At 45.0% G+C, this 24,391-nt stretch overlaps 1 protein-coding gene across 2 annotated transcripts in view; it reads left to right on the top strand.

Moving 5' to 3' along the window:
- The window catches only part of LOC138471743 (uncharacterized), a 143,835-nt gene that overhangs the window by 73,685 nt on the left and 45,759 nt on the right, over positions 1-24,391 (top strand). The window contains exon 5 of one of the 2 annotated variants that reach the window (XM_069609549.1): positions 11,965-13,975. The exons of the other annotated variant lie outside the window; for it this stretch is intronic. Coding sequence (XP_069465650.1) covers positions 11,965-13,376 — 1,412 coding nt within the window. The 3' untranslated portion in view covers positions 13,377-13,975. Of the gene's footprint in view, positions 1-11,964; positions 13,976-24,391 lie in introns of those variants that run through there. 2 annotated transcript variants of the gene reach the window in all.

Below are 24,391 nucleotides of genomic sequence, written 5' to 3'. Positions count from 1 at the left end.
TCCCTTTGCTTGGTCGCACTCTGAAACACTTGTGTATGAGCGCGATATAAATAAAATATCATATCATGTACCATACTAGTACTGATGAACATACCAGTCTTAGTAGTACCACAAAGCAACCTAGATCACAGACTTTCCTAAAATGGACGCACACCAGAGGAAGAAGAGATCACTTAACCTCACACGACAGAAGAGAGAGGACTATTTTTCCTCAAAATCGATAGAAGCTTATCATGACATTCCAGATGAGCATAAATTGTTCAGCAGAACGGCAGTGATATTTACAGCTATATTCATGCCTGGAATTCAAACTACGGTAAACGCCAAGTGGTTACAGATCACTAGGTCGGAGCTGCTACAGACAATTAACAGGACAATAAGAGGATTTAATGTGATTAAAGAAGAATTGAGAGCCATCAGGCTCATGACTCCCCAGAGCAGGTATGTCCTGCACTTAATTACAGCAATGGAAGGAGGCCTGTGTGCAAAACTCAGGCCTTCTTGCTGTACATTCATACCTTCCCACGATGAAGAAAATGGAAACCTGACGATTGCAATAACTATGGTGTCGACCCTACATGTGAAGATGGTGGAAGAAGTAGACAAGACTGAGGATGAAGATTGGTTTTTGTCCCTGTTTTTATGGATTCCAACCTGGATGGCAAATGCCTTCAAATTACTTGGAGCAATCGTAGTGTTGATATTGCTGGGATTCCGGGTGACTAAGATATGGATCCAAAGAAGACATTTTGTGAAAGAAAAATGAAGAAAATTGAGGAGGAGGTGGTCGAGGACTCAACCACAAGGAGGAATGTAGGGAAGCAGATATGTACGTCATTAGACCCCACCCCCTCACCTCCATCATATTGGAGTGACAACAAGACAGCATGCATAACCCCAAGAATCATCCCAACATTGCACCGAAGATATTAGAGACATTATGCACTCAGACAGCCATACCAAATGTATCCAAGAACTGCAGTGGTAGCAGGAGAGCTGCAGATACCGCTGAATATTGAAGCGCTGTAAAAAAAATCTGACAGGTGTAAAGTGATGCCATAAGGAGAAGACACAATGACGCATTGAAACAATATACGAATACTTAAAGAATGAGGATATAACTGAAGAAGCAAAAGTAAACATATACGTGAATATAAAAGATCTTTATAAACAAAGAAGATATGTAACCAGAGACGTAGTAAATTTATTTAGGCAGAAATGCAAGGTAGATGAGAAACATAGAAGATTGCTGCAGTAGAATATATAGCATGAGTAAAGCAGCCATGTTTAAAAGATGGACATTGCCTCTGAATAAAAGTAAGCAAAGAGCTTGAAGGAGAGAGACCATGGCTGCCGAGCTAACATTCGCTGGAATATCTGTTGACAAGCAACATTGTGCATGAACAAAGAATAGCTGTTGGCCAAGAATCAAGGATGCCACAGCAAGAAGCAACTGCAAGGTACAAAGGGAGTCAATGAGGATAAGCTATGAATGAATAACACATTTCTCTTAGATTAAGTAAAGAAGAGAACATTTGCGAATGCCAAGTAAAAGTGCAGAAAGTGTATGCAGGAGTTTAAAAAAAAACATTTATATAGCGCAAACCATGGACCCATGGGCATCAGGGCGCAGACAAAACACTAAACAGGATCACAAGAAGCTATCAACCAAGGACATTCTTCAAATCTAAACTGCCCAAATAGATAAGACGAACAGCCATGTTTTCAGTTTTTTCTTGAAGAGTTCCAGGGATTCCTGACATCTGAGACCAGGGGGGAGCAAGTTCCAAGTTCCAAGCTCTTGGAGCTGCAATAAAGAAAGCTCCACTTTTGACCTTCTTAGTCCTGCATCTCGGAAGAGTCAAGTAGTTCTGGTTGCTAGACCTAAGAGATCTACTGTTCACTTTATTGGAGATAAGATCTTGCATATTGTAACGCTCACCTGACTCCCACGGAGGCGCTGGCCTGGTTCGCGCTGTTGTGACCTCGTCTAAGGTGATGCGCAGGGGTCGGGAGACGGACTGGACCGGGCCCCAAATCTGGCTTGTCTGACTCGCAGAAGTATCCTTCTGTAGGTGAAAATAGGGGGTTAACTGTCTGCGGGGTAATGCAATCGGCCTCCCACTTACCCCTCTCACCCTCCTCAAAACCCTTCTGTGCTTCCCTGTAACGTCTCACCTTAGGGTCTGGAAGGACAAGCTCTCCATCCTGCTTCTGATGCAGGGGCGCGTTGGTATCCAGTTACTTCACTGGATTTTCGGATTGGTGAGGTAAGTTTTTGATAAGTGGTTCCCCTTGTGTCCGTGCATTAATGTTCTAATGCTAGTGTCTTTTTCCCCATAGGGGCCGGGGTACGGAATGCTGAGGAACAGGCACCGACCCGAGATGAGAGGTGAAATCCTTGTGGAAATCAGGTAAGTCTTCAATGAGCGTCTTGGTAATGTCTTTTCATTCGCTCATTAACGCTGATGTCTTTTTCCCCTTAGGGGCTGAGGTCCGAAAATGCCTGGATGCGGCGCAGACCCAAAACGAAAAGGGAATGACCCAGCAGGTAAGTCTTAACATGGAGATTTAGCTTCCCTTTTCCCTTCTTTCTCTCACCTTTGTTATTGTCTTTTTCTTCCTAGGCGCTGGGGCGCGACTGTGAATCCAGATGGTCGCTGCAGAACATGGAAGCGCCCTGTAAGATGAGTAGAATGAGGCGCTGTAGCGATCGATGTGATGTGCTTTTAAAATAAAATGTTTTCCTTTTCAGGATCGTCGGCGAAATGTCTCTGGGATGCAGATTTAGCAGGTAAGGCCTTTTCCTTCTTCTGTTCTCTTGTTCCCTTCCTTTGCAGGTGATTCAGGATGCTGGCAGGCGTGGCAGAAGTCAGGATGCAGGAGCAGTCACGGTGAGCGTCCAGCTGCTAGATGCAGAACAACGCGAAGCACGTGTGGCTGATCGGGTGTGGTTTAAATAGCCTTGGAAGAAGTTCCTAGAATGTGTCCTTCCTCCAATCAGGTATGTATCCTTCCCCGACCACGCCCGGGTGGTAAATGAGTCCCACAGGTAAAGTAGTTACTTTCAGGCCTCAAGGAGGCTGGGGTTCTGCAGCATGGTCTGCATCAGGTAAGTGCACCCAAACACTTTCATAATGAGCCTGGCGCCTATGGTGCCAGGACTGACGTTTTCTATGAGCCTGGCGCCATAGGCGCCAGGACACTGTCCAAAGGGCCCCTATAAGGGGTTGCTGGGACCTTCCCCGGGGACTTGATGTCCGCTTTCGGGGACGCAGGGCCTGAGCCGGCTCCTCAGGAGCGGGCATCGTGACAGCACTCCCCCCCAAGGCCCCTCCCAAGGTTGTTCCCTCCCGGGGTTTTGGTTTGTCTGGGAAGAGTCGGTGGAATTTCCTGACTAATCGAGGTGCATGCACATGGTCACTGGGTTCCCACGACCTCTCCTGAGGTCCGTTTACCTTCCAATCAATTAGGTAGAAAAGCTTTGACCTAAACATTTTTTAATCTAAAATGTTCCTCACTTCGAATTCGGGTTCACCATCTATTTGAATAGGTTCTGGCGGTTTGAGTAGTCGGGTTCCGGGTACCACTGGTTTCAGAAGTGACACATGAAAAACAGGGTGAATTTGCATATTAGCTGGTAAATCAAGTTTAACCGCTACTGGGTTAATTATTGCAGTAATAGAATAAGGTCCCAGATATTTTGGGTTAAAAGTTCAGGGCCCTTTGAGCGGTAAATGTCTGGTAGCTAACCACACTTGATCCCCAATCTGATACGGAGGTGCTTCACTCCGATGTAGGTCAGCATTCTCCTTGTATTTTCTCTTGGCTTGTTGTAAATGCGTGGTTGCCTCTTTGAAGGCTCGGGTAATGGTAGAATGCAGATGTTCTACTGCGGGCACTCTGAGGTACTGAGGTGAGTCGAGGTTTGAGGTTCGAGGGTGATGTCCAAACAAGGTATAAAAAGGACTATGGCCAGTTCCAGAGTGTACCGAATTATTATATGCGTATTCGGCTATCCAAAGAATGTCTTTCCAGTTGCTTTCAGATTGCTGTAACATAGACCGTAAGTACTGCTCAAGGGTCTGATTTGTCCTCTCAGTCTGACCATCGGTCTGAGGGTGGTGACTGGTCAATAATCTTACGTCAATTTGTGCCATTTGACAACATTTGCGCCAGAAGTGGGAAATGAATTGGCTTCCCCAGTCATAGATTAGTATAGATGGGAATCCATGTAGCCGAACAATATTTTCGAGGAATTCTTTGGCTAGGACAGAAGCTTAAGGTAAACCTTTCAAAGGAATGAAGTGGGCCATTTTGGAAAACAAATCCACAATTACCAGAATGGTATTGTATCCCGAACAAAGAGGCAGGTCCGTAATAAAATCCATTGATAGGGTGTGCCAGGGTGCTGGCGGTACGTCTAGAGGTTGGAGGAGACCGGCTGGTCTTTTCTTTTGACCTTTATTTTGGGCGCAAACACCACAGGACATCACAAAAGATTTAACATCTTTTCGCCAAGAGGGCCACCAGAATTGTCGTTTCACCTTTTCCATTGTCTTGGCAATAACGGGGTGTCCCTCTATTAATGTATCATGATAACTGGAAATAACTAGTTCGTGTAAATCCTTGTGTGGCAGGAATAAGCGTCCTTGGTAATAAGGTTGGTAATAAGGTAAACCATTATCTATGGTAAAGTCTGATCCCTTTTGTATCCAATCTTGTAGGACTCTAGGGTCCAGGAGTTGTTTCACTCTGACTTGAATGTCGTCAAGCGTCTGTAACGAAGTCATGCCTAGAATTCTCTGTTCGGGAATTATTGGTACTGGTTCTGAGTTTGTATCAGGTTCTCCCATTCCAATTCGGGATAAGGCGTCTGCTTTGCCGTTCTTGCAGCCAGGTCGATAGGTAATCACGAAATCAAATTCAGCGAAAAACAAAGCCCATCGGAGCTGCTGTGATGGCTGAGCCTTGGCGGTTTTCAAATACTGTAAATTCCGGTGATCAGTGATCACTGTGATGGTATGTCGAGCGCCAAGCAGGTAATGCCGCCAGGCTTTAAAAGCGGACTTTATGGCTAACAGTTCTTTGTCAGTGATTGCATAATTAATCTCTGGTGCCGAGAGTTTTCTGGACCAAAATGCTACGGGATGCAGTTGGTTGGTTTCGGGATCTCTTTGAGACAGAACTGCTCCCACGGCTAGGCTGGATGCGTCAATTTCGACGACATATGGGAGATCTGGACGTGGGTGTTTCAATATAGGTGCGGAGGTAAACTTAGCTTTTAAATACTGGAAGGCCTGCTTGGCTTCTTCAGACCATTCAAAACGTTTATTTTTCCTCAAGAGTGCAGTAATGGGTTGTACTATGCGTGAAAATTGCGGGATAAACCTGCGATAGAAATTGGCAAAGCCGAGCATGCTTTGAACCCCTTTTACAGAGCTAGGTGATGGCCATTTGAGGATGGCATCCACTTTTCTTGAGTCCATTCGGACTCCTTTGGGTGTCAGGATGAAACTGAGAAACTCAACTTCTGTGGTATGGAAAACACATTTCTCCAGTTTAGCAAATAGTTTGTGTTGGCGCAGTTTTTCCAGAACTGCCCTAACGTGTTTTCTGTGATCAGATTCCGAAGAAGAGTACACTAGAATGTCATCGATATAGACGACAACACAAACATCGATGAGTTCCCGAAGGACATCATTCATGAAGAATTGGAAGGCAGCAGGCGCATTGCACAACCCGAAGGGCATTACCTGGTATTCGAATAATCCATACTTAGTACGGAAGGCCGTTTTCCATTCGTCGCCTTCTTTTACTCGCACCAGATGATATGCCCCCGGAGGTCTAGCTTGGTGTATATGCAGGCGTCCTTTACCTGGTCAAGGAGTGCAGGGATCAGAGGCAGAGGATAACGGTTTTTAACCGTTATCTGATTCAATGCGCGGTAATCGATACAAGTTCTGAGGTCGCCTTCCTTTTTAGGAATGAAGAACAAAGCCGAGGATGCCGGGGACTTTGACGGGCGAATAAAACCATTGGCGAGGTATTGATCCAAATATTGTCTCAGATGCAGGTTCTCAGGTTCGGTAAGGGCATAAATCCCGCTACAAGGGGGTTTTGCACCGGGCACCAGATCGATTTGGCAATCGTACGATCGATGAGGAGGTAACGTCTTGGCCTGTTCCTTTTGGAAGACATCCTGAAAGTCTTGGTATTCCGGAGGCAATTGCATGGAGCCAGAGGTTACAGATGCTAGATTAATCTTCAGGTTTTCTGGATAACAGGTTTGTGCACAATCCGGGAAGGTTATTCTCTTAGCTCACCAATCAATTTGAGGATTATGTGTCTCTAACCAAGGAATTCCAAGAATAACCTGAAACTGTGGGGCCTTGATTACATCAAACACAACTGCCTCCCGATGGCCTTCGGGACCAATAAGAGTCACCTCAGTAGTGGAATGCGTTACCGGTCCAGAGGCAATTTCAGTTCCATCTACTGTGGTGATGACGTCTTTGCTGGTTTTAGGACGGAGAGGGAGGTTAATCCTGGAGACCAACTCACGGTCCACATAATTTCCAATAGCCCCGCTATCGATGTATGCCTTTATTGCATGCAACTGCTTAGGCTGTTCTGGATCTACGAGAACCATTGGCACTATGAAATGCGAGGTCTGAGAGTTAGTTTTCAAACTCGGCAAGCGGACCCCTACGCTTGTCGGGCTGAGTCGTTTCCCGAAACAGAGTCTTCAAGGTTTTTATCAGCGGCCCCTACCGCCTTTCGGGGCGGTTTTGCCGCGCAATCTCGTAGAAAGTGTCCAGAGTTCCCACAATAAAGACATAACTTTAATTGCTGCCTCCTTTCACGTTCCTTTTGAGTTAAAGGTCCTTTAACCCCACCAATTTGCATAGGCTCTGAGACATCAACTCCCTTGGGGTTAGCGTGGGTCTTGACCAACACCCGGGTCTCAAACCTGGACCGATCTGCTTTTCTGTTCTGGAGTCTGTGATCCAATTGGACCACTAAGTCTATATATTCTGTGCATTCTCGGGGCGGATTTACAACTTGGGCCAGGACATCTTTAAGTTCTCCACGTAAACCTCGATAAAATAACGTGATTCTCTTATCCTCTGGCCACCCAGTTTCTACAATTAGTCTATTAAAGGTTGCAATGTAGGATAGGAGATCCGGATTGCCCTGTTGCAGGGATAGAAGTTCATCATCCAGAGCCTGCCCCTGAGAGTGTCGAGCAAATAACCTTTCCATGCTTGCTTGAAATCCTTGAAAATCATGGAGAATCGGATCATCCTGAGTAACCAGTGGAACTGACCAATCGGCAGCGCAGCCGCTGAGATATGACAATACAAAGGCTACTTTGGTCTGATCATTAGGGAAGGCCCCAGGCCTGCATAGGAAGTGCAAACGACACTGATTCATGAATACGGCAAATCGTTTGGGGTCCCCAGCAAAGCGTACGGGTGGGGCCAGCGGCATGTTTCCAGGTATATTAATATGCACAGGGTTACTGGGAACCACAGGAGTGGGGTTCGGTCCGGAACCGGGTAGAGGAGTTTGTCCAGCTTGACTTTGTAAAAGCTGTCTGGCCAGGTCATCAGTTCTTTCCTTTGATATTATTAATTCCCTCTTGAGGGCATTAGTCTCTCGACGAGCGGCATGTACTTCGGCCCGTAATTCCCCCAGCAATTGGGCCAACTGATCAGTCTCAGAAGTTTCCATAGCGCCTGGGTGGGAATTTGTAGGAAGGCTTCGCGTTCTGTAACGCTCACCTGACTCCCACGGAGGCGCTGGCCTGGTTCGCGCTGTTGTGACCTCGTCTAAGGTGATGCGCAGGGGTCGGGAGACGGACTGGACCGGGCCCCAAATCTGGCTTGTCTGACTCGCAGAAGTATCCTTCTGTAGGTGAAAATAGGGGGTTAACTGTCTGCGGGGAAATGCAATCGGCCTCCCACTTACCCCTCTCACCCTCCTCAAAACCCTTCTGTGCTTCCCCGTAGCGTCTCACCTTAGGGTCTGGAAGGACGAGCTCTCCATCCTGCTTCTGATGCAGGGGCACGTTGGTATCCAGTTACTTCACTGGATTTTCGGATTGGTGAGAACCAAACTTGCTTGGCTTCCAGGTAAGTTTTTGATAAGTGGTTCCACTTGTGTCCATGCATTAATGTTCTAATGCTAGTGTCTTTTTCCCCATAGGGGCCGGGGTACGGAATGCCGGGGAACAGGCACCGACCCGAGATGAGAGGTGAAATCCTTGTGGAAATCAGGTAAGTCTTTAATGAGCGTCTTGGTAATGTCTTTTCATTCGCTCATTAACACTGATGTCTTTTTCCCCTTAGGGGCCGGGGTCCGAAAATGCCTGGATGCGGCGCGGACCCGAAACGAAAAGGGAATGACCCAGCAGGTAAGTCTTAACATGGATATTTAGCTTCCCTTTTCCCTTCTTTCTCTCACCTTCGTTATTGTCTTTTTCTCCCTAGGCGCTGGGGCGCGACTGTGAATCCGGATGGTCGCTGCAGAACATGGAAGCGCCCTGTAAGATGAGTAGAATGAGGCGCTGCAGTGATCGATGTGATGTGCTTTTAAAAATAAATGTCTTCCTTTTCAGGATCGTCGGGGAAATGTCTCTGGGATGCAGATTTAGCAGGTAAGGCCTTTTCCTTCTCTTTTCCTTCTTCTGTTCTCTTGTTCCCTTCCTTTGCAGGTGATTCAGGATGCTGGCAGGCGTGGCAGAAGTCAGGATGCAGGAGCAGACACGGTGAGCGTCCAGCTGCTAGATGCAGAACAACGCGAAGCACGTGTGGCTGATCGGGTGTGGTTTAAATAGCCTTGGAAGAAGTTCCTAGAATGTGTCCTTCCTCCAATCAGGTATGTATCCTTCCCCGACCACGCCCGGGTGGTAAATGAGTCCCACAGGTAAAGTAGTTCCTTTCAGGCCTCAAGGAGGCCGGGGTTCTGCAGCATGGTCTGCATCAGGTAAGTGCACCCAAACACTTTCATAATGAGCCTGGCGCCTATGGCGCCAGGACTGACGTTTTCTATGAGCCTGGTGCCATAGGCGCCAGGACACTGTCTAAAGGGCCCCTATAAGGGGTTGCTGGGACCTTCCCCGGGGACTTGATGTCCGCTTTCGGGGACGCAGGGCCTGAGCCGGCTCCCCAGGAGCGGGCATCGTGACACATATAGGAGGGCGTTAGACCAACTCTACATTTAAAAGTGATAACCAGAATACGAAATAAGACACGCACCTCCAAAGGGAGCCAATGCCGAGATCGTCTGGCAGACGATACGTGGTTGTGGCAAGATAATCCAACAACCACCCTAATAGTGCCATTTTGAACCACTTGTAGTCTATAAGTGTCGGTTTTACTAAGCCCAACCAAAAGACTACGACAGAAATCTAATTTTGAACCGATGATTGCTCTCGCAATTGTCTCAGCGTTGGCCTGAGAAATGAAAGGTCATAAGTGAGCCAAAAGCTTAATATAATAAGCTGCCGCCACGACTATGCTGCCAACAAGAGCTTTCATGTTCAGCTGCTGATCAAAGACCACTCCCAAGGTTTTTACTTTCTTCTGGGGGATAATCTTTACCTCTCCGAGTTGAAAGCCATAGTAAGATGGTCCAAGCTTGGCAAGCATTGACTGCATGCCCACGATCAGCAACTCCGTTTTAACCCTATTCAAGGCTAGATTGTTCCACACCATCCAGTTCTCAACCATGGTATATACTCTATTTAGTTTGTCTATGTCCTGTGAATGAGTACATACAATAGGGACACTGTGTGTCGTCTGCGTAGTTAGTGAATACCACCCCCTCCAGCTCCAAAAGGGTGAAAAAAGGGGCCATAAAGATGTTATATAAGCAGGGGGATATGCACGCACCCTGTGGTACTCCGAAGTTAACTGAGACCGGTTTGGCCTCCGCCTCCTCAAAGAAGACTCAACGTTCTCTATTGTCCAGAAAGGAGCTGATCCTACAAACCACCATTGGGGAAAAGTTAGGTACTTCTTCTAGCCTGGCGACCAAAATAAAATACTCGACCAAGTCGCAAGTGGCCGATAGATATAATAACATTAGCATAGAGGACAAGCCCTTATCAGCACGTTCCAAGAGTCTCAATTTCAACTCTAAAAGTGAAGTCTCACTTCCAAAGCCATGTCTGAAGCCTGATTGGCGGCGATTAAGAACAGGACGCTGATTCAAATGTTGGGAGATCTGGCTGTAGGCAATGCGATCCAACATTTTTAACAGAAATGGTGTATTCGTTATAGGCCTATAATTGAGCAGAACATCAATTGCTAGACCAGGTTTTTTTAGAATAGGGGTGACCCAGGCCTTTTTAATGTTGGCTGGAACATGGCCCTCCAGAAAGGAGGAGTTCAGAAATTTACATATAGCGTCCAATAAGATAGGTGGACATGATTTAATTATCATAGAAGAGCAGGGGTTGCCTTTACATCTGGTTGCTTTCAACTGTTCCACTACGACTGACACCTCATCCACAGTAATGGGGGAGAAATTAAATTGGGGGATAGTGGAACATCTGGCAAATGGCCCATTCCTAATATTACTGGAGGACAAAAGAAGATCAACTTTTTTTTAGCTATGTCAGTCCTGGTGCCATTTAATTTATTTTCCATGGCATTCTGAATTTCCTGGCAACAAGCTACATCTTTAGTGAAATGACAAACCACAGGCTGTTTAGTAGTTTCTTGTTCTTTTAAAATTGTAAAACGTTCTTTAAAATCTGATTTAGCATTCTGGAATCTCGAATTATGAGAGGGATTTTTTGCCTCTACGATCGCCAGTTTGTAGGATTTAGATGCTTCTTTATATGCTGCCAGGGCCCCGGTAAAGGATGGAGCAACCAAGTCTCCAGAGACCACAAGGCGCAATGGCACTCGACATAATTGAATCAAATAGCACTACATAGAAGGGCGAAATGGAGAAAATGATGGTCTCCTCCCACGTGGTACAAGACCAGTTAACAATGCCTATTCATAACGCCTCAGACTAAGATGATGATGTACCTCAACTAAAAATTCTGGAGAAGAGAACATCTAGCAAGGTCAATTACAAAGAAGAAGCCTTAGCTGAAGTCCTAACTGATGAGAGATGGTGGACTTATTCGGCAAGTGGGCAGTGGTCTGACTTTGTTCTCTGCACCTGGGTTTCGTTTTGCTTACGAGCTGCTAACGAGTCGAATGTTCAAGGTTGGGAGAGAATGCCAACCAATCATGAGGGCCTATGCAATGGTGAACATACATTGTTGCAATGGCCAATCCGCTGCTTTTATGCTGCTATAATCTGTATTACACGTAGTTAGAGGGAGGTTCAAGGCACGCCTGCCAGATAAGGGGCAGCTAATCATGTTACAAACAATCATAGAAGCTATAGGTATATATGTTCCCTTAACCAATCCCTCCACCCGATAGGTTTTATTATTTGCCATGTAGGATGATGTCATAAATGACACACATTGAGGTATAAAGCCTTTGTGTAATCAAAATGTAACTGAGAGTGTGTGAACTGCAATCTGTTAGTTCACCAGTCTTCCTACTTTATTGAAGCTGATAATGAACTAGTATTTTGCCATATTCTTTGAGTCTGTCCGGTTATTTGGGTCTGAGATAATTTATTATGGTAATCCCATTCTGCATTTAAATGTGCAAAGGAGCTACTGCATACAGCCAAACATGATCTCTTAAGGTGCCCCTTCTATAGGGCAGCTCGAAGGAAACATGGTTATAAACATTTTTAATAATAAACAGTCCAGATTGGTTTTGGTCTAAATTTTGCAGAAAAACCCCAGTGCGTAAAAACTGTAATATGTAGAATGGACAGGGTGATGAGTGTTCACTGGGTGTATATTACCATATAAACAGAAGCTTGAACATGAAATAGATAACGAAACAATGAATTAAGATTTCAATATCTTTTTTCCAGGTTCGGTGAAGTATTTTGAGACGCAACATGATGAGAAAGGTTTGGAGTCCATGAATTTAATGGAGTCTCCTAAAATCTATTCTGACAATTTAGACAAATCCCTTTTCCCTTTGCAATCCATTGGGAACACCAAGGCAAATGAAGGAAGAGATCGGAGGAACCTCAGCAAAAAGTGCAAAACCTGGAGTACATTTAGTAACATAACTCACCATTCAACAATAGAGCAGGCAAGGAGAGAAGAACCTGGAGACTGTGTGAAGGACAACTCAAGACCATCTGAAAGAAGGCAAGACTGTGTCATGGAACTGAGACCAGATGATATGCGGTCTGAGGAGTCAGCTAATCCGCTGGGGAGTGGCCGGGCCACAAAACAAATAGATTCTTTAACTAATAGCAGGCTCACAGAACCCCTTGTTCCACTAAGGGTTGGCAGATCCAAACAAATGACGGACTCCATGAGGAATTGCAAGTCGGGAATGTTTTCAGACTCTTTGCAAAATGGTGGGTCATCGGAGCTGTCAGTAGATGATTCCACCTCACAGAGAGACTTGGTGAGTTTCTTTGGTTCTAGTGAGAGCCTTACATCGGACAGTGGTGATGATTATGGTGAACTAGATACAAAGAATCCAGATAACTTGGACAGAACCTATGCCTCCAATGATTTAACACCATCAACACATGCAGTCCCAGAGAAAGAGGCAAAATCCGTCAACCGGCCCATCTCAACACAACAGATCCATAATAGCCCTTCAGCTAAAGCCAAGTCAGCTGGCCAGTGCGCTCGGAAAGAAAGCACTCTTCACAGACGTTCGTGTCGTACAAGGAAATCGTATTCAGAGGGAGGAAGCCGTAGGGAACAAAGACGTAAGAAACACTCATTGAGCTTGCCATTAACTAGACATGTTTTATCGAGAGAGCGCTTCTGGAAATACCATTCAAACTGCTGTGATGAATACAAACCATGTCCTACAGCAACAGAAGTGATGCATTCCTTGAAGGGTGAAGGGCGTGAGACATCAAATCCCAAAAGTGCTGAGCTAACAAGGGAGAGATTTTGGAAATACCACACCCACTGCTGTGATGAGTACAAGCCATGTCCTCTGGCCAAGAACGTGTTGCACCACCTGAAGAACACCCCTACAGAGCGGTCCTCTGAGGATAGCGTTAGGCTAACGAGGGAGCGATTCTGGAAATACCATAGGAATTGCTGTGATGAGTACAAGCCCTGCCTGACTGCTAAAAAGGTGATGCAGCGACTGAGGGCTGCGCCTTCTGATCCAGGAGACACAGAGTTCACCCAAACTCCACCTTCTGATGTCGATCTGCTTGAAGGCAACGACAGGCTCTCAGGTAATCTCCTGACCAGACTTTCCCAGAGAATGGAGAGGAAAGTGGTGTCTCCCTGGAAGTGAAGTAGTACAGCCCAATCTGCTACCACAAAAAGCAGGGATCTCCGTAAAACACACCATATGTCTACTGCAATATTCTAAAAAAAATGTGTACATTAAAGTCAATTTATTTCTGATTTGCCATCAAAGGGACTTTCTACCTTATTCATACCCTTTAAATTAAATTACCTCTCTTCTGAAGCCTCTGCCTCTTTTGAAGTTTATGCTTATGTATATATTTTTTTCTTGATGACAATGCTTATTGCATAGGTTATTTGATTTCGTAGTATTTATGTTTCAGTTTGAAGGATCAAGGGGCAGAACAGAATCCTTAATTGGCCCTGTCATAGGATGAACTGATCAGGAGTCACAAAGGGCTGTCAGAAGGATGTGGGTTCCAAAAAGAAGGCTTATTACCTAGCAAATGTAGCAGGGATTTCTGCAAATAGGTACTGTGCACAAAGAAAATGAAAGCAAATATCTACTGCTAAGTTCAAGGGCTCATGCCGGCCGAGTCCACTGCCCTCTGAGGTACCCTGATCTTTGCCTCTAAGAAAAACAAACAATTCCTGTAACAGCGCCTCAATGCCTGCGTGCTGTGTGAGCGCTTTATAAATGTAAAAAAAAATTAAAAAAAAAAAAAACTAGCTTGTGAGTGGTCCGTGTGTTTGGGGTCATGTGTTCTGAGAACATATAGCTTGAGCTTATTTTTCAGCCTGACTGTGTTCAACTCCCCTTTCCTCTGAAGCTTTGATGGCACAACCTGCTTTGAATTGTATCCCCCTAAATCAGTAGGCCTGAGGAAATTTGGTAAACTGGATGTTCTCTAAGGTTTCTAGAAAGTGTTTATCGTGGACAACTGCAATATTGTTCCCAACAGTACTAGTGGAGTGTAAGAGTCATGCCTGTTTGTCCTTCATGCAGGAGGCGGGTGTACCATTCCAGCTCCTTATTATGTTTGTTAAGTACATCTTTCTTTCACAGGAGTCCTGCAAACCATGCTTGGTTTTGCAGGTGTTCCATGAACTTTGCTTGAGTTCAGGTTTATGTGTGTGACGTGAACATCGCTTGTTTTGGGGACCTCCAGCAAGCCTTGCTGGCCTCTTTCATTGGTTTTAATGATATTTTTCAGTAAAAATGTTGAGGAAGGAAATGTCTTTAAGCACTCACCCATACGTCAAGGATCCTGCAAGTTCATTGCCTTAAAGGGAAGGTCTTTTGTTTCCATGCTGAGTGTTTGGATCTAGCTAGTGGGACTCTCTGACGGTCTTGCCTACAGGTAGGATTGTCCAAAAGGGGGTTGTGGCCATCCCGGTTAGTATAGGTGGGGTATTCAAGGTGAGTGGTCCCATGACTGCCTTGATTACCTTGGTTCGGGGACCCAGTGAGGGTGGTCAGATGATCCCCTTCATAGCTCCTGCAGGTCCAGCATTGACTAGCTTGGGATGGCTCCTGGCCCCTTGGACCACCGCTTGGACCACCCCACTTTTGGTCCCCAAAGATAGACAGGGGACATTTCCTGTTACTTGCACAAATCTGGTGATTTTTATATAATTTCCTTCTAGATTTGTAAAGAAGGGCAGATCTCGCTTGCCCACTAGCTTTACTGATCCACCTTGCAAATCTAAGAGCATTACAATGACAGGCTGGCATTAATGCAATGGATTCCTATGGAATCTGCCTGTATTTACCCCATAGTTCAAGCAGGCAGATTCCACAGGAACCCATTGTAAATGCCAACCATAATTGTGAATTGCAGGAGGCATTTACACTTTTTCCATGAATGAAGAGCAAATGCTATCTCAATTTTGTTTTAATCTTTACATTTCCCTTCATTTAGGAAATGTAGAAAAGTGCACAGCGGGAACCTTTTGCACATAGGTGCAAACATTCATGGCACCCTCAAGTGCAATTTCCACATTCATTAAAATAAACCCAAAAGAAACTAACCATGCCTTTTTCTAAATATCTAGGAACATCCTGTTTGAATCTTTTCAGTACATTTTCGTGTATAATAGACAGCTTTATTTTTCATCTCCAAATAGATTCATATTATTTAGAGATCACTGAAGCAGGATAAATTGAAAGTATTTAAGACAGATATGGCATCATTCTGCAAAGGCTGCTGGTGGGGGTACGATTCCACTGCGTCACCCAAATGGCTCTGTCTCAAATAAGACACGTTCAGTTTGGTATTCTCCGTTAACCCCACTCCAGGCTGATTACTGCCAATGGTAAATACCATCAATGCTAATTTCAATCAGTGCTAAAAATACCAGTGGCGTAGCACATAGTTCACAGCTTTTTTTTTTTTTTTTTTTTTTTACATCAGTAGTCATTTTATAAGTGGTATCACTGGTATTCAGTTTGGAAATTCAGTAATAAAATAGCACCAGAAAATACAAATAAACATTTTTGAGAAATTGGAATTTCGGGAATACTGCCCACCAAGAAAGCCCTCCCCACCTCGTGGTGCTAACACTGAATTGGAAGGATTGCTACGGGTGGATTGTTACTCATGAGTCGTAATGCGGCCCTTGGGGTAAAATGGTCACACTTTTCAGACTGATACCCCGGAATATAATTTCAGAGACACTCCATCCACGGGGTGTGGAGTTGGAGGGCGTTGGAATGATAAAAAAAATTATCTCTGTAAAGTCTAAGAGCATTTCAAACATACCCATTAATAACAGCAAAGTGCACCCTCTTGTCCCGCTTACTCGCAATTTAATTAGTCTTTTCGACATACTAATTGCATTTTAAGATATCGAATGATCTCGGTGTCCTCATGACTAGTGGTGGGCGAGAATTCCTGGATGCTAAGCTCGCAGGTCGAATAGAATTAACACACCGAAATCTTTCCCAAACAACTGTGCAGTTTCGGCAGGTGGGCTTGATTTCAGCAGGCCAATCAGAACCAGTAAACCTCTCACAGGTATGTGCTGGGCCAATCACAGCCCTAGAACACTTTGCGATGTTTGGTGGCCATATAAGTCCTGTCCTGTCCTTTTGTTGTGCTTACATGTTTTTTTTTTGCGCCCCGATGCCTGCGGGCTGCCGGCGCATTATAAATCTATAAATAAATAAATAAGTGACCCGCTGACCCTCTGGTTTGCTGTGGGTTGTGCTTTTCTGTTTGGCGGATTGCCAGGGCTGATTCACTCTAGGAGAGAGCAGGGGAGCTTGTGCTGAAGTGATTGATAACATTTATCTCAGCATTTTGACTTTTTTTCATTATGAAGTCCCTTATATTCTTGCTTCTATTCATGCTCCCCTTCGACTCATCCCGTGTGAAATATCCGGTGATGGTCTGTTTTTGTATTGCCTTTCCATTCTTCCCAGCAACCAATAATGAAAATAAAAGAAAGCAACCCTTTGTGAAAACATTTGTGACACCCTTTGTGATTTTTCTAAACCCTTTCTCTTTACAGCTACAGTCACAGAATGGTTCCATGTGATAATATCCCCACAAAACAAATCACCATACAAGAATGGTGCCCTTTTTTTGCTGCAGTATTACCATATGTAACCTGTGGAGGACACCACCGCAACCCCATATTTTTTTTAAAGGGAGCCAATACTTTGGTCATTGCAGATGTTTTCTTCTTATTTAATCTAATAGGATTGTGCCCTTCTTTCATAGCCTATCCGGGTTAACTCCCCTTGTGCCTTGCAATTATTCCTTAAAATAGCATCCTTGATCCTGGGCCAACATAGCCTTCCTGTTGTTCTGCACACAGAGCTTTCAGCCTCTCCTGATACTGCAACCTTGGTCTGTCTCTGACGTAGCTTGGTTGAATTTGACGTGAGCCAGTGTCCATTTTCCTATCATGGTCATCCTTGCCACGTTATATATTCCTCTATAGCAAGCCTCTATATGTTTCCTTTCTTCCTTGTGTTACTGTTTCTCTTGGTGCTTCAGTTACATTGGACCTCATTATGACATCGGCGGTAGCCGTGCCTGTAAGACAGGCACGGCTGCAGCTGGTGTCATTTTTTTTCCAGCGCCCGCAAATGGGCAATTACCAGGTCATTACGGCCCTGCCGGACCCGGTAGTTGCCCATTTGCGGGCGCCGGAAAAAAGATGCTCCCCATTCCCATACGGCCCCATAGGGCTGAATGGGAATGGGGAGGTCGCATGCACCGGCACCGTTTATAATGGTGCCGGTGCATCCGACATGCTGTGATCGCGGGTGCCTTTCTGCCCGCCAGGTCCAACCTGGCTGGCAGAAAGGCACCCGCGAGCACAACTCATAGTTTGCCGGTCCGGGATCTATGGTACCAACATGCTTACCGGTACCGTAGTTCCCAATGAGGCCCATTGTCACTGTTAATTATTTTCATATCGTTTCAATATAGCTTTATATATCTTCTTCATGACATCACTCTGCCCTTATTAGATTTCACTTTAACGATCCATGATGTCCATAGGTGCATGCTGACATCATTCCATGCAGCATTCTTCCACACTTTCGCGCCTTGAAACCCTTGTGTATAGGCGCGTTATAAATGCCATATCATATCACTTTCAGTGCGAGGGTGTATTCTTTATGGCTGTCTGAGTGCGTAACTTCTCTCATACACTCGATGCAGTATAGGAACAATACATGGGGTCCCATACAGAGATCTTCTCCTACTGTTCCAATACGACGGTGGTGGGGGGGCAGGAACTATTGTGAAAGCATCCACCCGCTCCTCTACACATCTATTTGAGGGTGCTGGACATCACATCTTTACAACAATGTCCAGCCACTCCTGAAATGTCCAGGGCACCTTTGTGAATAAGGTCACCTGAGCATTTCTGAAAATAGTGCAAATGAAAAGGGTGCATGTTCTGTGCTCCTTTTATTTGTGCTATTTTTGAGATTCTGGCCCACTGTGTATCACCAGCCTTTAAACAATGGTTTGCTTTCCGCTTTACTTTTGCTGGTCAAAGAGAAGGGGGAAAGGAACACCCTGATTCCAGAATGTGAGTTCACACACTATACAGAAGGTTGTTGCATGCCTCAGGAAATAATTAAATCAAGGTCTTCTGGGCAGCAGGGTGGGGGCATCCAACAATATAAAAGTTCCATCCACCCCACAGTGACTCTGCTGAAATTCCCCTTGCAGACAGCCTGCTCGCCTGGACTCTCTGGCAGTAACTCCCCCGACCCTGTAATGTTACAAAGCTTGTCACCCACTTGACTAGTTTCTATCCCCATGTACTGGAGTATGAGCATTGGGATCTTGAAATCCCTTTTTTGGAGCTCAAGGATGGGTTGGGAGAACTCCTAAGGGACCCTGGGATTTCTATAAACAACAGAATAGGGAGCTTTCTACAAGCAAAATGTGTCCAGATAGGCTGAACTACCCCATCCTGTAGAAGTACCTATGGAGAACTTCCAGGCCCTCCTTAAGAAAGTAAAGTTCCTGAGGGATCCCACCCAGTATAGCTCCCCAAAAAGACACTCATGGGCTCAGTGAGTTATAGGGCACTTGTGCATTTCTTGTAGATTTGGTGGGTCAGGTCCTCCGAGATCCATTTTGGTCCTGTATCTTTGCCCCATTGTGCCATGGGATAGACAAGTAGTCTTTGGTGGCCAGTGAACTCCTCGTGTCAGCATCCTTTCTACCACTCTCTGACGGGCCTCTGCAGCTTCTATCACCAGGTCCTCCGCAGGCTTCCTGCCTCAACCTGGAGTCTCATCCTGGGCCATTGATTAGTTGCCTGGAGTTGACAACCTCCTGGTCACTATCGCTGTTCCTCTGTGACACTCTTTAAACACTCCTATTTGGTTACTTCTGGTTAGAATTGTCTCCACTCTATCTTGGTTGTAATTCTGAAGTTCTTGGGTGGAGCTGATAGCCTGCTTCCACCACCCTAGTCCCCACAAACATGTCTCGCTGCATCACCTCTTCTGGAGTTTAGGGACTTAGTATCCCACTGACCCTGCTGTTTCAAGGGGAGATACTCCTCCTCCTGCTCTCTCTCTCTTCTGTACCTCCACACCCTCCTCCTCCCACTGCTGAGCTCCTCCACACTGGAACACTGTCCTCTCCCAAACACAACTAACCAAATGCTGCTGCCTTTTTTAATTTCGCTCATGAGATAATTGGGGCAATAAGGGATCTATTGGGCTGTTCTTTCGCTAATGGGTTTCCCTTTTCCTGATTGGCCCAGGGTCCTTCCACCCCCTCATTAAATCAAGGTGAGCGTTATTGTGGAATGTTAAAGTCTGGTCTCTGAATGGGTCCACCATGTTAGAATTAGGCAGGGGAATTTTGGCTGCATCCCATGATGGCATTCCACCATCTGGGTTTGTTGGGAATTGGGTCTCATCTCTGTGATCATGCCAAGTTGAATGAAAGTTGCAGATCACGATTGCAAGTATGATTGCATGATTCCTATAACGGCTGTATGGTTTGCTCTGAAGCCCCATCTGCGGGCCAATGTCGGGCTTTGTCTCTCTGATATGCGCTACTCTGGGACTTCTGTTCTGAGCAGCGATCCATCGGCCCTGTGAGATTTCCAATGGATTGCCTGCCGGATCCCTGTAGAAAGCACATATGTTCATGGTATCTCTTGACGGCGGTGCAAGGAATGGGCGAGCTCTGTGATCCTCTATTTACCAACTCGTGGGGTCGCATCATGGAGTGGGTGGCTCCCCCTGCCTCAGGGTTCCCCAGTCTACCTTTGCTAATGGGTCCAAAGGGACATCGGGCCTCATTATAACTGTGCCGGTCTGGAAATAATGGTGCTGGTAAGCTTACCGTCACCTTTGTTTCCGGAACAGCACACTACAACTCTGTGGGTGGGTGCCATCCTGCCCACCAGGGTCAGACCTGCTGGGCGGGATGGCACCCACTCGCAGAGTTTTCATGGGAGCACTGGCACCGTTGGCAACAGTGCCAGTGCTCCCCTATCCCCATTCCCATAGAGTCCAAAAGGACTCTATGGGAATGGGGATCAACAAAATTGCTAGTGCCTGCCTTCCTGGCTGCCGGATTTGGAATAGCCCGGTTGCACCGGTAAATCAGGCGCCAGTAATTTTTTACTGGTCGGGCGGCAACACGCCGATAGCACCGGCAGGGTGCCCGCCCGACCTGTAATGATGCCCATTGTCACAAAGTATTTTGGGCCTCATTCCCTATGAGGGGATTTGCCGTCATTACCGGCACTACCAATCCCGGTGCCGGTAATGAGGCCTTTTTTGCTGGTAGGGTGCCTGGGTTGCCGGCAAACCCGTAGTTGGCCGGTCAGGTAAAGTGCTGGTATGCATCAATACCAGCACTTTTTTACCAGACCGACCAACTCAGAATGAGGACCTTTGTCTTGTCATCAGAAAAAGAATGTACACTCCGTTACAGCAACTCCTTCCTCCCAAAAAACTGCAACTGCATGACTTTCTCAGTATTCTGCTCATCACAAAAACATGCCTGCCTCCTACTAGAAATGTCTACCTCTCCTTCAACTAAGTCCTATTTCATTTGTGTGCCTCTGCCTCAAGTGCTCTAGCAACCTACTGCCTCCACCTTTACTTATAATACTAGTCATAAAGTTCAGCCCTGCAAGCCTCATTTGTGACCTTTGAGTTCAAACTTCTTTTCCTGGACCCCGGAAGCAAGTTCTGGAAAACTCTGTTTTACTGAATCCTGGGCTCTACAAAGAAGTTCACTGCTTAGCAGCTCATGGTGTTTTTGGAAATGGAGACAGTAAACAAATCCATGTTGGAATCAATATAATTATGCATTAGAAAAACACCAACACTTTGAATTATCTACAAGCACTTGGCTTTCCCAAGAAAATGTTTGGTTAGAGCAAAACAAATAACGAGCCAAGTAAAGCTTATCCAGGCCTGGTTGTAATAATAACATCACAAAGTATTAGCCTTCTTTAAAAACAATGTTCTCTAGCACCTTGAAACGTCTTTTATGCTAGATGGAATTACAATAATAGATCTTAGACCAAATAATCTGACAGACTCAAAGAGTATGGCAAAGTACTACTTCATTCTCAGCTTAATAAAGCAGGGAGACCTGAAAAACATTGGACTGATGCTTGTACACTCACAACCAAGTTTGATTACATGGGGGTCTTATACCTCAAAATACATGCGCCATCTATGACGTCATTTTAAGTGGCAAAATACAAAACCTTTTGAGGGAAGGGATTGGTGAAGAGAACATATCTACTTATATAATATACAATGATCAGTGTTACGTTGGCTACCCCTTGTCTGTAGGGCACGCCTTGAACTACCTCTAAACACATATAGTACTGACTATAGCAAACAAAACACCAGTTGATTGGATCCTGCAACTTTGTATGTTAGGCTGTTCCCCCAACACCACTGATTGGTTGGTAGTCTATCCCAACCTTGTACTTTTAACACCTTTAGCAGCACGCACGTGAAACGAAACCTAGGTCAGATTATTTCATTTCATTTCATTACTCCCCATTTTCACAATTAGTCCATCATCTGTCATCAGTAGGACATCAACCAACGTCTTCCATTTATAGTTGACCTTGTTGCTGCTCACTGTTCTGGAGCATTCAAGGGGGTATGAGGACAGCACTATCTTAGCTTAAGGCTCTAATGAATAGCCTTTGATTTCAACTTCTGAGTCACATGTGAAAAGACCACACATTTGTCCATTTCTCCATTTACTGCTATTTGATTTAATCATACAGGGTGCTGTTGCTCCTCTTGGCTTCTAAAGACTTGCTCACTCTATCTCATATGAACTTTATACACTTAATTGACCAGCAGTTTGGCTCTCACAGATGTTTTCATTTTCCTCCATCTATAAAGAATGTTCCTCATTCAGAGCTTATCCATGTACTCCCTTTGTGCTTTGTGCTTATCCCCAAAATAGCATCTTCGTTCTGGGCCAAACTTGTCTTGTCATCTGGTCTGCTGACAGGGCTATCTTTCAGCATCTCGTGATTCTTACAGCCTTGGCCTGTCTCTGAGGTACCTTGGTTAAATTCGACGTGAGCTGTGGTCGATTTTCCCAATATGGCTGTCCTTGCCACGTTGTATATTCCTCTAACTTTTATAAAAAAAACAGATTTTTCCTTTGGTTTCTTCTCAAGTGAGTGGAGAAATGGGGTCCACAAAGATCATTTTTCCTTTTTGGGTGTGGTAGCACAATCCGACGATCCGACTGCGGAGAAGCTTTGATTTAATTAAGGTAACAACCTTGAAATCAAACAGGAGCAGGGCGGAACCAGCCCCCACTCACCTGTTTCAAACCAGGACAAGCTGGGAGCACTGATATCTACCAAGTATTCATGAATAGTAACCTAGACCACACAACCACCAGCTTTGAAAAAGACCTGCAAGGTCGAAACACGTGTCGGCACCCCTTGTTATACATTCATTTTTATTTTAAGAATTCAATAAAAAAAACAAAAAAGGAAAAATGATCTTTGTGGACACCTTTGTCCACTCACCTGAGAAGAAACCAAAGGAAAAATCTGTTTTTTATAAAAGTTAGCACACACGCCAAATGAGTAGAAACTAACACCAGTTCTTCATGATACACACAACAGGCACCATGAGCACGAGCCATTTTAAGTTTCTACCAACAGGCTGCAAGTGCACCTAAAAACTTTAGACAAAAGGCGCAGCAACCCATGGTTCCAGGTGCTCAAACATCCTTCATCCTTGTCTCCCTTCTATACATTGTCTTTCTTACTTACGTTACTGCATATTTATAGTTATTGGTCAGTAAGTTACTTCATTTTCTTTAGATCCATGATTACATTCATTTTAGGTCCTGTTACTCTTAATGCTTCAGTTACATTGTTACTTATTTTTTTCATATCGTTTCAACATAGGTTAATATATCTTCTTCATGACATCACTTTGTCCTTGTCAGGTTTTGTTTAACGTCCATCCACGATATTCACAGATGCATTCTGACATCTAGGCAAGTGACATCCTTCCATGTAGCTTTATTCCATGCAACATCCTTCCACACTTTCAGTACGAGGGTACATTCTGTATGGCTGTCTGAGTGCAAAACATTCCTTGTACACACAATGCAGTATAGGAACGATACAGGGGTCCCATCTATGGAATTCTTTGACTGTTCCAATATGACGCTGGTGAGGGACAGGCAAGAAAACGTTTACCTGCTCCTCTACAACAGTGCCTTTTAAAATGTTACTCAGAGAAGGGTTCATGAAAAAAGGGGAAAAATAAAACGAAATAGAAATGTAGTTATTCAAATGAAATTGTTACAAAATGATGTCATGAGGCCAATGCTGGATTTGACTTTTATGGACTTCATTGATTCACGGTGCGTCACCCTTTCTCAACTCTCATGCTGGACTTCCTTTGCATCTTGTACTCTTGGTGGCCCTGAATCATGTTGTTCCCATCTTCATCTTGTATTGTGGCTTGTAACATGATGTGTTACTACTGACTTCTGCAATTGTATTTGCTCTCCCTTCTTGCTTCTCCACTCTTTTTGACTGCTTACTCTCTGTTCTCTCCTCCTCTCCCTTTCTCCCTTTTCCTATCTTCTCCCCTCCTCCCCTTACTGTCTTCTGTGCACTTACTCTATCAGAATTGTCCCTGGACCTAGTATGATAGCAACCTCATCTGCCTCCTCCCCTCACCCCTTACTTGTCTCCCCCAAGCCCTCCAGCACTATCTGAAATGTCGTCAGGCCTAGTACGATAGTTGCTTTTTTTGTTCCTCCGCTCCCTTTCTGCACCCCTTTCCCTCACCTTTTGTTTTTCTCCGGCTCTACCAGAAATGTCGTCAGGCCTAGTACGGTAGTCGCCTGTCTATTTCAATTTCCTTCCCACTCTCCCCCTCCCTTCCTTATATATGTCTTAGCTCTTGCACTATCTGAAATGTCGTCAGGCCGAGTAAGATAGTTAATTTCATATCCTTACTGTTCATAGCCTGTAAGAATGTAATTGTATTTTTCCTTGTTCCCTCCCTTGCCTTGAAGTGCTTTGAAACACAATGTGTATAGAAGCTATATAAACAAACCATCATATAATATCATATCAAAAACAATAAATAAAATAGAAAAT

This window comes from Ambystoma mexicanum, chromosome 8 (assembly GCF_040938575.1).
Source record: "Ambystoma mexicanum isolate Mex_15411 chromosome 8, UKY_AmexF1_1, whole genome shotgun sequence".
In the NCBI taxonomy this organism is placed as follows: Eukaryota; Metazoa; Chordata; class Amphibia; order Caudata; family Ambystomatidae; genus Ambystoma; species Ambystoma mexicanum.
Note: the sequence above shows the minus strand (reverse complement) of the source record. Positions and strands in the feature narration are given on the sequence as shown.